This window comes from Sarcophilus harrisii, chromosome 1 (genome assembly GCF_902635505.1).
Source record: "Sarcophilus harrisii chromosome 1, mSarHar1.11, whole genome shotgun sequence".
NCBI lineage: Eukaryota > Metazoa > Chordata > Mammalia > Dasyuromorphia > Dasyuridae > Sarcophilus > Sarcophilus harrisii.
In genome coordinates, this window is record NC_045426.1 from 652670575 (window position 1) to 652686644 (window position 16070).

At 37.7% G+C, this 16070-nt stretch overlaps 1 protein-coding gene across 2 annotated transcripts in view; it reads right to left on the minus strand.

The window, feature by feature from the left end:
• CATSPERD (cation channel sperm associated auxiliary subunit delta) overlaps positions 1-15864 on the minus strand; it is a 110358-nt gene extending 94494 nt beyond the window's left edge. The window contains exons 1-3 of one of the 2 annotated variants that reach the window (XM_031947786.1): positions 15615-15864; positions 7969-8023; positions 5168-5244 (exon numbers count right to left, since the gene is read on the minus strand). In XM_031947786.1, the coding sequence (XP_031803646.1) occupies positions 5168-5244; positions 7969-8023; positions 15615-15712 (230 nt within the window). In that variant the 5' untranslated portion in view covers positions 15713-15864. The remainder of the gene's footprint in view (positions 1-5167; positions 5245-7968; positions 8024-15614) is intronic. The other variant, XM_031947785.1, reaches the window with a different exon arrangement.
• Positions 15865-16070: the final 206 nt, after the last annotated feature.

The window sequence follows — 16070 nt, forward strand, 5'->3', positions numbered from 1 at the left end:
CCTTTTCCCTATTACAATTATACACAGTTTTGCTGAGTAGATGATACTTGGTTGAAATCCTAGCTCTAATGCTTTCAGGGAAATTATATTCCAAACCCTCCAGTCCTTTAATTTAGAAGCTGTTAAATCTTGTGGCTCCATAGTCTTTCTGGATGCTTGCAATATTTTTTTCTTGACCTGGGAGTTCCAGAATTTGGCTGCAATATTCCTGGAAGTTTTCATTTTAGGACCTCTTTCAGGAATTGACTGGTACATTCTTTCCATTTGTATTTTACCATCTGGTTCTAGAATATCAGGACAGTTTTCCTTGATAACTTCTTGAAAGATGATGTCCAGGTTCTTTTTTTTAATTATGGCTTTCAGGTAGACCAATAATTTTTGCATTATCTCTCCTGGATCTATTTACCAGATCAACTGATCTGGTTTTTCCGATGAAACATTTCACATTTTTTCCTATTTTTTCCTTCTTTGGTTTTGTTTTAGTGTATCTCGATTTCTCATAAAATCATTAACTAGCTTCCATTTGCTCAATTCTAATTTTCAAGGAATTATTTTCCTCAATTACTTTTTGTACCTCCTTTCCCGTTTGGTCAATCTTACTTTTTAAGGCATTATTCTCATTAATTTTTTGTATTTCCTTTTGTACTACTCTCAATTCTCTTCCTAATTTTCTCTCTATCTCTCCTGATTTTCAAAATCTCTTTTGTGCCCTTCCTTGGCCTAAGTTTAATTCTTATTTTTCTTGGAGATTTTGAATGAAGGAACTTTGACTTTATCTTCTTCTAAGTGTGTGTTTTGATTTTCCTTGTCACCATAATAACTTTCTATGGTCAGAATCTTTTTCTGTTGTCTACTCATTTTCCTAGCTTGTTACTTGGCTTCTGAGTCTTTGTTTAAAGTAGGGCTTCTTTCCAGGGTGGAGGGTGCACTGTCCCAAACTTCAGGGGTTTTGTGCAGCTGTTTTCAGAGATCCTTCTAGGCACTTGATCACAACAACTCTTTTCTGCCCTGAAGGTGTATCTCTGCCCCACAGTAGCTGTAAGACATAGTTTGCTAAAACAACAAAGAGCTTCCTCAGTGGAAACTGTCACTACCACTATTGCCCATGCCCACTCCTGGTATGCTGGTTTTCACAGAAACTAAGGATCACCTAGGGATAATGGAGAAGTATGTAGTAGTCATGAGCAGAATACAACATGTTAACAAATATTTATTAAACATCTTTTATGTTCTGGGCTCTGTGCTAAGCTCTAGGGATACAAAAAAACAAAAGGCAGAGATTGAGTCTTGATCTCTAAGAGCTCACAATCTATTGGGAAAGACAATATGCAAGCATCAATGTACAGACAAAATACACACAGGAGAAACTATACATAATCAACAGAATGAAAGAACTAGAATTAAGGGAGCACTGGGAAAGGTTTCTTGCAGAAACTAAACTAACATCTTAGCTTAAAGGAAACCAGGGAAGCCAGATGGTAGAGATAGAGAGGAGAACTTCAGGAACAGGGATAGTGGTAGCCAGTAAAAATGCCTAGAGTCAGAAGATGAAGTGTCATTTATGACAAAGTATAAGGAAGCCAAGGTCATTATGAATGACAATTAGAGTAAAGGATATCAGATAAGATATATATATATGGAAAGAAAAGAAAAGAAAAGATGGGCTGGTTTCCTAGTGAAGACTAGGGAAAACAGACAACCTTTGTGCTCTATTACAATCTTTGCAATGTTAAGGGAAAACAAAGAACCCCTTTTTCTCCCTTCTTTTCCCAATACTAAATGGTCCTTCTGGAGTAAATTTAAGAGAAGAATGTGGACAAGAGATTTAAAAATTGTGCAAGACGAATGACAATTTGCATTACTGGAAGAAAAACCCCCATAAGTAAAATTATGGATCCATAGACATATTGAGTATTTGAAGAAACAAAATCCATGTTGTTTATAGCTTCATCACTGGAAAACCAGGTCAGACTCTGGGCACTATAATAAAATCCCCATTCTCTTTTGCAGTGCTGTCTCTTCATATCACCTGGGTACATGCTAAGGCAAAGAAGCTTTTCCCTAAGTAGACCTTCACCTGTCATCCAGTAGAATGTCTCATCTTGTCTCTAAGATAATCCTTATGGTCTGGGAAAATGATTCACAGACTAGGCCAGCAGAGCAAATTGACATTGCAGGAAGGAAACTTTAGATATCCTGAATCCCTTCAATCTATTTTATTAGTAGACAGGTCGATTACTCCTTTGTATGAGACAAGGAGATGTGAAAGAGCAGGAGAAGCATACAATGGAAACTTTTCTCATTGGCACAGAGATGGAATAGAAGAAAAGTTTTTTTCTTTTACAAATTTCTGTATCATTAAAGTGAAGTGAGCACATATGTCATGTGATTTAAAATTTTTTTTTTTAAATGTTAGTTGACTAACATGAAACAGAGACAAGGACATTGCATTTATTTGCTCCCAGTCAGGGTTGGTAAATCTCATGCCAGCCACTGCGGTCATACGATTAACCCAAATTAACAGAAGAATGGCGTAAAGGGTGTTCAAGCATACAACCTACCAAATAAAGTTAAAGCTCAACTGCGCTGTAATACCCCCTAGTTGATATTAAAATACCCAACTTACATGACTTTTCCTTGAAGACACTAAAGCTAAGGCACAAACTGGGATTAATTAGAGCCCCCACTATGCTTAGCCGTAAACCAAGGTAATTAAATAACAAAATTACTCGCCAGAGAATTACTAGCCACTGCTTAAAACTCAAAGGACTTGGCGGTGCCCTAGACCCTCCTAGAGGAGCCTGTTCTATAATCGATAAACCCTGATACACCTCACTCCTTCTCGCTTATCAGTCTATATACCGCCATCGTCAACTCACCCCAATAGGGTCCCAAAGTGAGCAAAATCATGAAACCATAAAAACGTTAGGTCAAGGTGTAGCATATGAAGAGGGAAGCAATGGGCTACATTTTCTATATTAGAACACAACGGATTGTCTATTGAAATAAAGACACAAAGGAGGATTTAGTAGTAAATTAAGAATAGAGAGCTTAGTTGAAATAGGCAATAGGGTGTGTACACACCACCTGTCACCCTCCTCAATAAAGTAACCTTTAATACCTAATTAGAATACGCCAAAAAGAGGAGAAAAGTCTTAACATGGTAAGTGTACTGGAAAGTGCACTTGGACAATCAAAATGTAGCTTAATTAAAACATTTAGCTTACACCTAAAAGATTTCACCTAATCCTGACCATTTCCAGCTAGATCTAGTTCTAGAAATACCCGATTTAACTATTTATAACACCTACAAAACATTTATTAAGCCCTAGTATAGGTGATAGAACAGACTAACCCCTAGGCACAATAGAGAAAGTACCGTGAGGGAACGTTGAAAGATTACATCCTGTAAGCGACAAAAAGCAAAGACTTCACCTTCTACCTTTTGCATAATGATTTAGCCAGTCAAACCGGACAAAACGAATTAAAGCCGGTTTTCCCGAAATTAAGCGAGCTATTGTAGAACAGTTGTCAGAACCAACTCGTCTGTGTAGCAAAACAGTGAGATGATTTTACAATAGGGGTGAAAAGCCTATCGAACTTAATGATAGCTAGTTGTCCAAAAAACGAATTTAAGTTCAACTTTAAATTTAATTCAAGTACTAACAAACACTATTTAAATTTAAATGTTATTCAAAAGAGGGACAACTCTTTTGATAGGTAGACAAACTTTCCTAGAGGATAATGAAATACACACAAAACATTGTAGGCCTAAGAGCAGCCATCAATTAAGAAAGCGTTAAAGCTCAAACTTACCTAATATTTAATACCAACAATTAATCAAAATCTCTAACCCTATATTGGACAATTCTATAACTATTTAGAAGATATAATGCTAATATGAGTAACCTGAACATATTCTCCTTGCACAAGCATACAGATCGGAACAATCGCTTACACTTAACAGTGATTCTACCAGCAAGTGGAATTTAGTTAGTATTATGTATACCACTCATTATGTGAGACAAAGAGGAGGTGGTTGTTTGTTACAAAGAAAGGCAAGCTTATAGAAGACCTATACCACGGTAAGAAATAAAGAAGCTGACCCTGGGCAAGTTACTTAACTCCAATTACCTCAGCAAAAAAAAAGAAAAAAAGAAGGAATCTCTTATTAAAGAGATGAAAAACAAGGCATACATCATTTGTGATATGGGATAAAGAAGAGAAATAGAAAGGGAGGGGGGAGATGAAGAGATAGGAAGAAAAATTTGGAATACAAGGTTTTTATAAGAGTGAATGTTGAGGGCTATCTTTGCATGTATTTTGAAAAATAAAAAGCTATTATTAAAAAAAAAAAAAAAAAAAAAAAAAGGAGAAGTAGGAAGGTCCTTGAACAGCCAAAAGTAGAAAAGAGACACTGAAGGAAACCAGATATTATAAGGTGATCCTGCAATATGTGTAGAAGCCATACAAAACAACTGGTGACTCATCACAAAGATGGAGTGGGTTATGACAGCCCTTAATAGTCTACTCAGCTCTTAACAATCCATGTTTAATACATTCAAAGTATGTGTTAAAAATACAAGGTACTTAAAAGGCAACGACTTAAGCAAATGAACTGCTTCATAGCATGAAGATTGAACTGAAATTATAGACAGAAAATTTTACATTTTAACATTTTATCAATATTTCTTCTCTTCAATTAAACTCAGGATAAAGGATTTAAAATTTTGAGTTCAAAGAAAATTAAAGGTAAAGGTACCATTGTAGGAAAGCAAGAGGAAGTCCTTCCATTTGCAGTCTTGAACTCGGTTTAGTGACTGATAAGAACATTGATGCTTGGTTTTTGATTGTTTGAATGTTTAAGTGACCCCACAGACTTGGTAATTTAAAGACAGCATCACCTGGTGGTTAATTTTAATGCCCACTGAGCTCATTCAAACCCCTGAGCAGCACTTTTATAGATGTGACATCATCTACAATCTAATATTTAAAGTGAATGCCATTATCACCAATATTTACTCCATATTGTATTGTATTACTCTATATTGCATATGTCATCTGTTTATTGTCATACTTATAATATTTGCTATTTTCTTTAAGTTCTTTGCTTGAATTCAATATTTTAATCCCCTCCCAAAAGTATTGATGTATAATAGTTTCTTACCCCATATACAGAGCCATCTTTTGGTTACATGGATGCTTAATAATTTGTGGGTCTTTATATGCATAATATAGGACATCCTGGGGAGAAAACCATGGAGTCATATTGTTAACTTGAACAAAATAATTCCCTCATATAGATATGGCCACAATAATGAAATTGAAGATGGATGTGACAAATCTTAACACAAATTAGATGATTGATTATTCAAGATAGCTTAATTTTAGAACATTATCTACAAATCTAAATTTTTACTTGTTTATGGATTTATACCCCTATTTATAAAATTATGTGAGGCAGCTTTGCCAGTCAACTTAAAAAAATACCTTCCTAACACAAGCTGTCTACTTTATGGAAGCCTAAGATAATGATGAAAATTCTAACAGCTCCTTTGGAGCAGGGATTCTTAACCTTTCGTATGTCACAGATTCCTTTGGCAATCAATCTAGGGAAGATGATGGCCCCCTCCCTCCTCAGAAATATGTTTTAAAATAAGTGAAGGAAATGCTGAATTAGAGATTATTAAAAAGAAAGAGGTCATTTTTTTTCTCATCCAAGTTCATGGACCTCCTGAAATCTGTGGGCCATTTACATTCTTCATTTTGCTAAAAGGTTTTTTTAAAAAATCCTTTGTAAAAGTTTTCTTTGTCAAACTTCTCTAACCTTTTAGAAATTACCTGTAGTTTTGAGGGGTTTTTTATTCTTTTACTGGGGGGAGGGAGAGATAGAATGGGTATGGAGGACTGGACAAGTTGGTCTAGACTTTTGATTTCATCAAGTATAGAGAGCTCCCAATATAGGAATTCCCTCCACTAATGTGGCCTGACATGATGAGCAATTTGCCTGTAATTCATTACTTTAAAGGTTTACTGGCAGGCCCTGAGATGTTAAGGGCCTAACTCACATATCTCACAACTTAATTTATAGATGTAATAATTTAAGTGCATTATTACATTCTTACACTGTCTGCCCTTATAAGAAAAATTTGTGGTAACTTTTAAATGTTTTGACAAAGGGAGTAAAAGGCAGATAACTTGCAGCTCAAATGTTTGGAGATCAGTAGGGTGACTTAGTAGAACCAGCACCAGTATAAGCATTCCCTCTAAGACAAGAGCCCTTACATGTAGTCATTTGGCCTTTCTTGAAAATCTCTAGAGAGAAGCAATTCTCCCCTACTTTTCAGAATCATGGCATTGCAGGATTTTGGATACTTCTAATTGCTATGAAGTGTTTTCTTTATCTCAAGCTGAAATCTACACCATTTAACTTCTCTCATGGCTTCTTATCCTGCACCTTGGAGCCTACTTGATCAATTCTCATCTCTTTTTTGCATGACTGCCCTTCATATACTTGAATAGTTACATTTTCTTTCTTTTTTCTTTTTGTTGAGGCAATTGGGGTTAAGTGACTTGCCCAGGGTCACACAGCCAGGAAGTGTTAAGTGTCTGAGTCCAGATTTGAACTCAGGTCCTCCTGACTTTAGGGCTGGTGCTCTATCTACTGTGCCACCTAGCTGCCCCAAATAGTTACATTTTCACATAGTGTTCTATGGTTATTCCATCAACTGATCCTCAAATAATGTGGTTTCAAGCCCTCTTACAATCCTGATTTCCCTTTAGGATATCAATAGGGTCAGGGTAGAGATTGGACCTGTGTTTTAATTGGTCTATATAACTCCCGGGGAAGGAAATGCCCTCTGTCCAATGAAGGTTAGCATGTTCTCTGCATTTCCTAGAACCCTAAAGGGGTTCAGGGCCTTGCCCAGGATCATAAGGCCATGACCAATCAGAGCTAGGCTTTGAGGCCAGCTCTCTGTTCATGTTTTCTCAGCTTGTCAATATACATCCCCAAATCATAGAATTAAACATAATATTCCAGCTATGGTTTGACAGGGACACAGAGTATTAGGGATATCATTTCTGTATGTTCTGTATGCTTGGCTTCTCCTAATGCTACCTAGGAAGACACTGTTTTTGCTTCCAGGTCATACTGACCCATTCAGGACATTCCCCAAACTTTTCCATATAAAAAAAGCATCTATGAGAAATTAAAATTCTAGTCAATAGAAACTATATTCAACTTACAAAAATTAATACCCAAATTTTAGAAACATCTCTATTATGCAATATGAAGTACTTTCCTTCGCTCTCCTTCCCCCCTCATTATTCCTTATGAATAAGTTGCAGTTTTTTCTATCTGGGCATTGTGCAATGCAATTCAATTCAAGTCTAAAATATCTACTACATGTGAAGTAAATTCTTTAACTTAAGGACAGCTAAGTGGTGCTTAAAGAATTAGGTCTGGAGTCAGGAAGACCTGAATTCAAATTCAGCCTCAGACACTTGCTGTGTGTTCCTCAGCAAGTCACTTAATTTCTGTTTCCTCAGCTGTAAAATGGGAATGATAAAAGCATCTGGTTCTCAAGAGTTGTTGGTGAAGATCAAATGAGAGAACGTTTTAAAAATATTTAGCACAGTGCCTGGCACATAGTAGGTACTTGACAGGTCTTTTTAAAAAATTTCCTTGTTTTAACATATTATCAAATGATATTATAAAAAAGTCCTTGACTCTAGTCAAAAGTCCTGTTTCTGTCACTTGAAATATAAATGAGCAAATGGCAACCTGAGTTTCAATCTCCTCATTCATAAATTAGGTGAGGGGCATCCTACCTAATGTAAACTATAATATTCAATACAAATATCAAATATGATTATCACCACCACCACCATCATTATTAACTTTATACTTAATGCTGACAAAAATAATACAAAGAATAGCACATGAGAAAATTTAAACAAACTTACCTCTATTAGGTAGTGTTTAACATGGTCACTCTTCCCAGTCTCTATTAATTCATAGCTGTATAAGTGACCAAAAAAAAAGTCCTTTAATATTCATTCACTGAACAACTCAATGTTATCTTAGAACAGTGATTCTCAAAGTGTGGTACAGTGAATCCTGGAGGGTCTCTGAAATCCTTTCAGATGGTCTACAAATTCAAAATTAGTTTTTTTTCTAATAAGATAAATATCTATTATGTAATCAATATAAACAAAAACTCTTTGGACATATTCTCAGCAATTGTTAATGCCGTAAAGATACTGAGAGAAAGAGTTTGAGAACCACTGTCTTAGGATGAACAGTATCTGCTAATCAGAAGAGCACAAACATCTTTTGGTCTTTATGATTCTTCTTCAGTAGTCATATTCAACAAATAATCAATCCACAAGCCATTATCTGGCACCACCAGGAAGCATGCTAAGCCATAGAGCTAAAAATAAAAATGAAACTATCCACTGGGACCTGGTACTCTGAGGAAATGGAGTGTCAGTGGGACAAAATACAAAAAGAAGGCTCATATGGGTTCTCATTGCTGCTAACTGATGGAAATTTTTTCCTATACCTTCAAAGTGAATTTGTTTTACAAATACCCTCTTTTTATGATGCCCTGGAATCTTGGTAATACCCTTCTCCCAATAAGTCCACCCACAGTATAGCAAATTCAGGAATTCATTTGAATATTAATACCTCATAATAACTAGCATTTATAGAGTATTTTAAGGGCTGCAAAGAGCTTTACAAACATTATCTTACTTTATTTTCAAAACAACATTAGGAGGTGGGGTGTTATTATCCCCATATTAAAAGGATGAAAACTGAAGTAGGTAGCGGTTAAATGATTTCTGTGTTTGAAGTGTCTGAGGCAGGATTTGGACACATTTTTTTTTTCCTGAACTCTATTCTATTTAGACCAGGTAGGTCTACATATCTGCCTCTACACAATTCATAGCATTCACAATTCAATGAATCTTGATATATAAATTTTATAGAGTTGAGGAATAAACAGACAATTTTTGTATCACTTAGTTTGATAAATGGAAAAGATACCTTTAAAAAAAATAATACTCATTAGAGACTGGAGGAATTAACTAGAGAAGTTGGGATTCGGAGATCATTTTGATTGGATAGATCCACAAATTTACATCCCTCTTTATGACAAATTGGCATTACTCCGTTTGGTGAGTAGACAGTTGCTGACTGGTAATCATTGAAAACACAGACCTTTTCAATATAGCTAACACAGTGGGCTATCAAACTTTTTGGTCTCAAGACCTTTTTTACACTCTTAAAAGTTATTGAGGGCCACCAAAGAGTTTGCATTTATGTGGCTTACTGTTATTAGAGATCAAAATGTCTTAATTTTATGAAAATAATTTTGATTTCATAAGACACTCTCTGGGATTCCTACCCAAGTCACACTTTTAAGAACCACTGTCCATGTTATTACTGGGCTTATATCCCAAAGAGATCTTAAAGAAGGGACACAGACCCACATATTAAAAAAATCTTTGTGGCAGCCCTTTGTGTAGTGGCTAGAAACTGGAAATTGAATGGATGTCTATCCATTGGAGAATGGCTGAATAAATTGTGGTATATGAATGTTATGGAATATTATTGTTCTGTAAGAAATGACCAGCAGGATGATTTCAGAGAGGCTTGGAGAGACTTACATGAACTGATGCTAAGTGAAATAAGCAGAACCAGGGGATCATTATACATAGCAACAACAAGATTATACAATGATCAATTCTGATGGATGTGACTCTCTTCAACAATGAGATGATTCAAATCAGTTCCACTTGTTCAGTGATGAATAGAGCCATCTATACCCAAAGAGAGGACTATGGGAACTGAGTGTGCACCACAACATAGCATTTTCACCCTTTTGGTTATTGTTTGCTTGCATTTATGTTTTCCTTTTCAAGTTTTTTTTTTTTTTTTTCCTGGATCTGATTTTTCTTGTGAAGTGAGATAACTATGTAAATATGCATATATACATATATATGTGATTTAACACATACTTTTACATATTTAGCATATATTGGACTACCTGCCATCTAGGAGAGAGGGTGGGAGCAAGGAGAGGAAAAGCTGGAACAGAAGATTTTGCAAGAATAAATGTTGAAAAATTCCCCATGCATATGTTTTATAAGTAAAAAGCTATTAAAAAAAACAAAAAAACCCAAAACCCACTGCCCTAGAGTGGAAGCCTGCCCAGTAAATCTCTAAAGATTGAATTGATTTTTTTGAAGGTGTGGATATTATATTCCTTAGAATACAGACTCCTTAAAGAATACCTCAAAAAGCAAAATCGTTCAAATGAAAAAAGGAGAACAAAAGCTCATTGAGGAAAATAATTCCTTAAAAACTAGTTGAGCAAATGGAAGCTAATGAATTTATGAGAAGATGAGAAACAATAAAACAAAATCAATATCTCAGTGGAAAAAACAACTGACATGGAAAGTAATCTGAGAGGTAATTTAAAAATTTTTGGACTACCTGAAAACCATAATCAAAATAAACAAAAGACCCTAAATATCATCTTTCAAGAAGGAAAATTGTCCTGATATTCTAGAAGAGAGGGTAAAATAGAAATTGAAAGAATCCACCAATGACATCCTAAAAGAGAACTTAATATTAAAAATCCCAGAAATATTATAACTAAATTCTGGAACTCTCAGGTCAAGAAGAAAATGTTGCCAGGCATTCAGAAAGAAATAAAATTAAGGAGTTAAGAGATAAATGTACTGGGGTAAAGGAAAAGGAAAGGTATAATGATGTAAATTATCTGCCATAAAAGAGGCAAGAAAAAGTTTTTACTGTGGAGGAGAAAAAAGGGAGAGGAGAGTGAATAAATGAACCCTACTCGCATCAGAATTGGCTTAAAGGAAATACAGATTAAGACACCTCTGAGGTACACTACACACCTCTCAGATTGGCTAAAATGATAGGAAAAGATAATGAGGAATGTTGGAGGGGGTGTGAGAAAACTAGGACATATTAATTACATTGTTGGTGGAGTTGTGAACTGATTCAACCAATCTGGAGAGCAATTTGGAACTATGCTCAAAGGACTATCGAACTGTGCATACCCTTTGATCCAGCAGCATTTCTACTGGGTTTGTATCCTACTAAAGAGATCATAAAGGAGGAAAAGGAAACATGTGCAAAAATGTTTGTGGTAGCCCTTTTTGTAATGGCAAGAAACTGGAAATTGAGTGAATATCCATCAGTTTGAGAATGGCTGGACAAGTTATGGTATATGAATGTTATCAGGAGGATGATTATAGAGAGGACTATAGAGTCTAGACTAAGACTATAGAGACTTGCATTAAGTGCTAAGTGAAATGAGCAGAAGAAGGAGATCTTTGTACATGGCAACATCAATATTATATGATGATCAATTCTGATGAACATGACTCTTTCCAAAAAGAGGATTGATTTCAGTTCCAATGATCTTGTGATATAGAGAGCCATCTACACCCAAAGGGAGGACTATGGAAACTGAATATTACAACATAACATTTTCACTCTTTTTGTTGTTGTTCACTTGCATTTTGGTCTCTTACTCATTTATTTTCCTTTTTGATCTGATTTTTCTTGTGTAGCAAGAGAATTGTATAAATATGTTTACACATATTGGATTTTGTAATGCCAAAGAAACTGAGCAAGAAAGAGATTAGAGACCAATTCAATAATTTATTAAATGGAGAGAAATACTGGGATCCATGTTGATCCCAGGGCTAGACGAGACTATCATATCAAAGAGTCTAGCCCTGAGTCTCTGGGCAGGGAGCCTTTTATGGAATAACAATAATGGAGGGACCTAGGTGGGGATAACCTAATAGAAGGAGGTTACTGATATTCTAATGACATTAAGGAATGTCTATAAAATCTTTATCTCAACCATTAAGAGGGGATGGTCATAACCTAAGGCAGAATTACAAAATAGAACAATTGGAGGAGCTGGTCACCCCATTAAAAGGCAACTTTGGCATAACAGATTTAACATATATTTTAACATGTATAACATATATTGGGTTGCTTGCTATCTAGGGGAAGAGGTGGGGGGGTGGGGAAGGGGAAAATTTGAAATGCAAGGTTATGTAAGGGTCAATGGTAAAAATTGTAACTCCTGCTGCCCCCTAATCTCCCAACTGGAATGTGGAAACTTCCAGTGCAAAAAAAGCAAACCTTCCTTCTGATCTGTTGTACCTGTCCTTTGAGGGTACAGGAGTGGTGCCCACCACTTAACAATGAATATTCTCACATCTGGTCATATCCTTCACATCTCAGTGACTCAGAACTCCTGTAGATCATCATCTAAACTGTTTTTCACTCCTTATCATGCAATTGTCAATCCTCTTCAATCCTCCAAATTCAAACTTTTTAATTTCATCCATCTCTTTTATTATGCCCTCTGCAATGCCTGATAAACTTCCCTTCATTTTAAATCTATATCTCTCCCATTCCTTCTATCTACTAGCTCTTTCTCCTGATAACACAACATCCTTGATGATTCTTCCTGGTACTGGCTACACCTTTATTCATTCTCCTTAGTTCACTGGTCAAAGTAGATTAGTTAGAATAGTTCTTAATTCCTATTTCCATTTTGAAGTTCTCTCTCTTTCAACTATCACCTAATAGTCTCTTTTCTTTTGAGGTTCATAGCATTTGTATCTGCCATTCCAATCAAAATTCTGGTAATTGTTATCTACAGATCTTTTAATCCTTTTTTTCTCAATGAGTTTGATTCCTGTCTTACACTTTTTTCCCTTCCCCAATTCATATATATACGTCGTCTCTCAAAAACCCTTACCACAGTATTCCTCAACCTACTCATTTCTCATGAGCTGCTCCTCACCCTATCTCAGCTACTTGAGATGATCATATCCTTGATCTTATCTACAAATGTACAATCCCCATATTCAAGAATACTGAAATACTCTTATGCAACTACGATCCTCTCCCTCTGTCTTTATTTTTTTAACTACTGTTTATATTGAGTGACCTCCAATCCCTTGACCTTCACAGTTCTCTCCCAGGTTATCTGCTCTGCACCAGCCACTTTCCTCTTCTCTCCATCTTGACATCTCAGTGAACCAGTTCAACTCTACACTGTCATCCCCTTTTGAAAGATTAAGGCCCTTATCTTATTGTTGATTATGCCCAGCCAAGCCTCAACCTTACTCACTACCACCATTTGTTGTTGCCTTCTTTCCTACTCTCCTGTGCTGTTGAACAAAGGTAGAGAAAATCATGCAACTATTCTGATTGAGTTAGTTACAAATTTCTGGGATATGACATCAGTTAGGGACAGTGCTTGGCACATAGTAGGGGCTTAACAAATGTTTATTGATTGAAGGCAAATTAGAGGCAATCTCAGCTTGAAGGTACTAACATTCAGGAGTACTAGGAAAGGCTATTTGCAAGAAGTAAGATTTTATTTGAGACAGAGTCTGAATAGCTAGGAGGCAGAGCTAAGAAGGGAGAACATTCCAGACATGGGAACATCAATGAAAATGCAAAATTAGGAGGTTAAATGTTTTGTGCAGAGAACAGCAAAGAGGTCAGGGTCACTAGACTATAGAGCAGGTGAAATGAAAGATACACAGACTAGAAAGGAGGAGAGGTAAAAAGTTTTAAAAGCCAAAAAGAGGATTTTATATTTAATCCTGGAGATACAAGGGAATCACTGGAGTTTGCAGGGGTTAGTGACATGAGTCAGACTGTGCATTGGAAATATCACTCTAGTAGTTAAGTGGATAATGGACTAGAGGGGGACAGACTTGGTCAGGGACACTTACCACTAGGTTACAGCAATCATTTAGATGTATGTGCTTACACCACAGTTAAATGAGAACACTCTTTTGTGGAAATCCTAAACTCTCAGCAGCATTAAATTTCCTAAGATAAATCCTTGTTCCTACGTGTTCCAAATGATCTTCACTCCTTCAAGTGACTCATGCTTTGAAGTCAGTTCTTAGTCAGCTGAATGCTGAGATTATGTGCAAAACTCAAATTCAAATATGTACAAACAATACTGACATATTGACCAGTGTTTAGTTAGATGCCTCTTATCAGAGATAGGACTGTCATTAGGAAATATAGTAAACATTTGCTAAATAACTGTCATGTGCTAGGTCTTATGCTGAGAGCTAGGGATACAAAGAAAGGCAAAAGGCAGTCTTTGCCATCAAGGAAATCAAAATTTTATGGAGGAGACCATAAATAAACATAATGTACAAAGAAGCTATAAAAAGGAAAAATAGATTATAATGAACAGAGGGAAGGCACTAAAATTAAGAGTGATCAGAGAAAAGAGAGCATCAAGGAGAAGGTGATCAATAGTATTAAATACTACAGATAAGTAAAGGAAAATGAAAACTCAGAAAAAACCATTGGATTTGTCCATTAAGATATCATTGGAGAAATAATAATAATAATAATAAAGAGGTAATTGTAACTTTGGAGAGTTTCAGGCCAACAGGTCACAAGGTCAGATGTCGGACTAATAATTAAGAAGAAAGAGAAGAGAGAACAAGGAGAGATATGGGGCAATAGTTCATAGAAAAAATGGATTATCCAACGAGTGAGGTTTTTTGAGAATAGGGGAAACGTGGGACATATGTATAGGTAGCAGGGAAGCAGATAGCAGACGGAAAGCAACTGAAGGTAAAAGAGAACACAGGAATTGATAGAGAGGCAATCTGTTGAAGATGATGAGGGAAGGAATAGGATCATTTGTGCAGATGGAGGAGTTTGCCTTGGCAAGGAGAAGGGTTATCTACTTCGTGTGAAATAGGTATAAGGGGGAGAGTGGCAGAAGGCATGAGAGGTAAGGAGAGAAGATAGCCAAGAGCCTCGATTTGTTCAGTAAAATATGAGGCAAGGTTTTGTGCGGAGGGAAGTTTGAGGAGGGATGAAAAGGTTTTTAAGAGATGCTGTAGTAGGTGGGATAGAGTCTGTTGTTTGTTCTTCCTTCTTGAAGACAACCACTTGGGGAGGCGATGCCGTGACATGCAAGTTTATTGGATGAGTGAGGGGGACTGTGCAAGATCACCAGCCTCCCTTTCCCCTTCAGAGCCAACTGGATCCTGTGGGGAAATACAGATCAGGACCGTCTGGGGAGTGAGGGAAGCGTAAAAAGGGTTGCCTATGGGCAGAGGCTGCGCCTTTTTCTCCACCTCTGTCAGTAGTCCAAGTGGGAGAGGAAGGCTCTCCGGGTGGTGATCCGATTCAGGGCTGCTTTCCAGAAGGTCAGCGCTCCCCTTCGCGCTAGCACCAAGGCAGCTTCTGAGAAGAAACCGGGCCCGAAACCACACGGAAGGGATGGGAGCTCAGAGCCCGAACTGCGGGCGGAAAAAAACCAGGCAAGAAAGGGATCGCCTGGGGTGACCTGACCGCCTGGTGTCCGAGGTGACCGCGGTGAGAGGAAGGCCTAACAAAAAGGTCCCCGCATCGGATCCTGCCGACCAATTCCCTCCTCATTAACGGAAACCTCATTAGGGACCTTGGGGAGCCCTTTGTCTCCTCCCCCTGGGGCCGGAGCCTCTCCCCCGCCCTGAGAGCGGGCTAGCTAGTCCTCTCTTTGCAAAAGGGCTCCCACCTGCAGACCGGGATGTCGATGTCCTGCGACAGGACCAGCGTCAGAACTACCAGCAGGAAAGAAATGCCCAAAGGGCAAGAAAGGCCGGTCAACGCCATCTCGCTCTGGCGCGACCTCGGGCGACTCAATGGTGCTCCGAGAGCTCCAGGATGCCGGAGAATTCCCAGCGGTTGTGGGAAGCTCCTACAGCATCCAGTCGCGAGCGCCAAGCCGTTGCTAGGAGACGCGAGGGGTGGAGCATTCTATCTCCGCCTCCCGCCTCGAAGCCACGCCCACCACGGGCTCTCTTACGGCCTTCCGGGCGGTAACTGAATTCTAGGCGCCTCCTTCCTCCCTGCCTCAGGAAGACTAGGGGCGAGGATGGGTGGGAGGGATAGCTTCGGCGAGCCTCCCCCGATCTGCGCAAGCTCCCGGGCTGCTCTCGGTCCCCCTGAGGAGTTTGCCATGGCAGCTAAA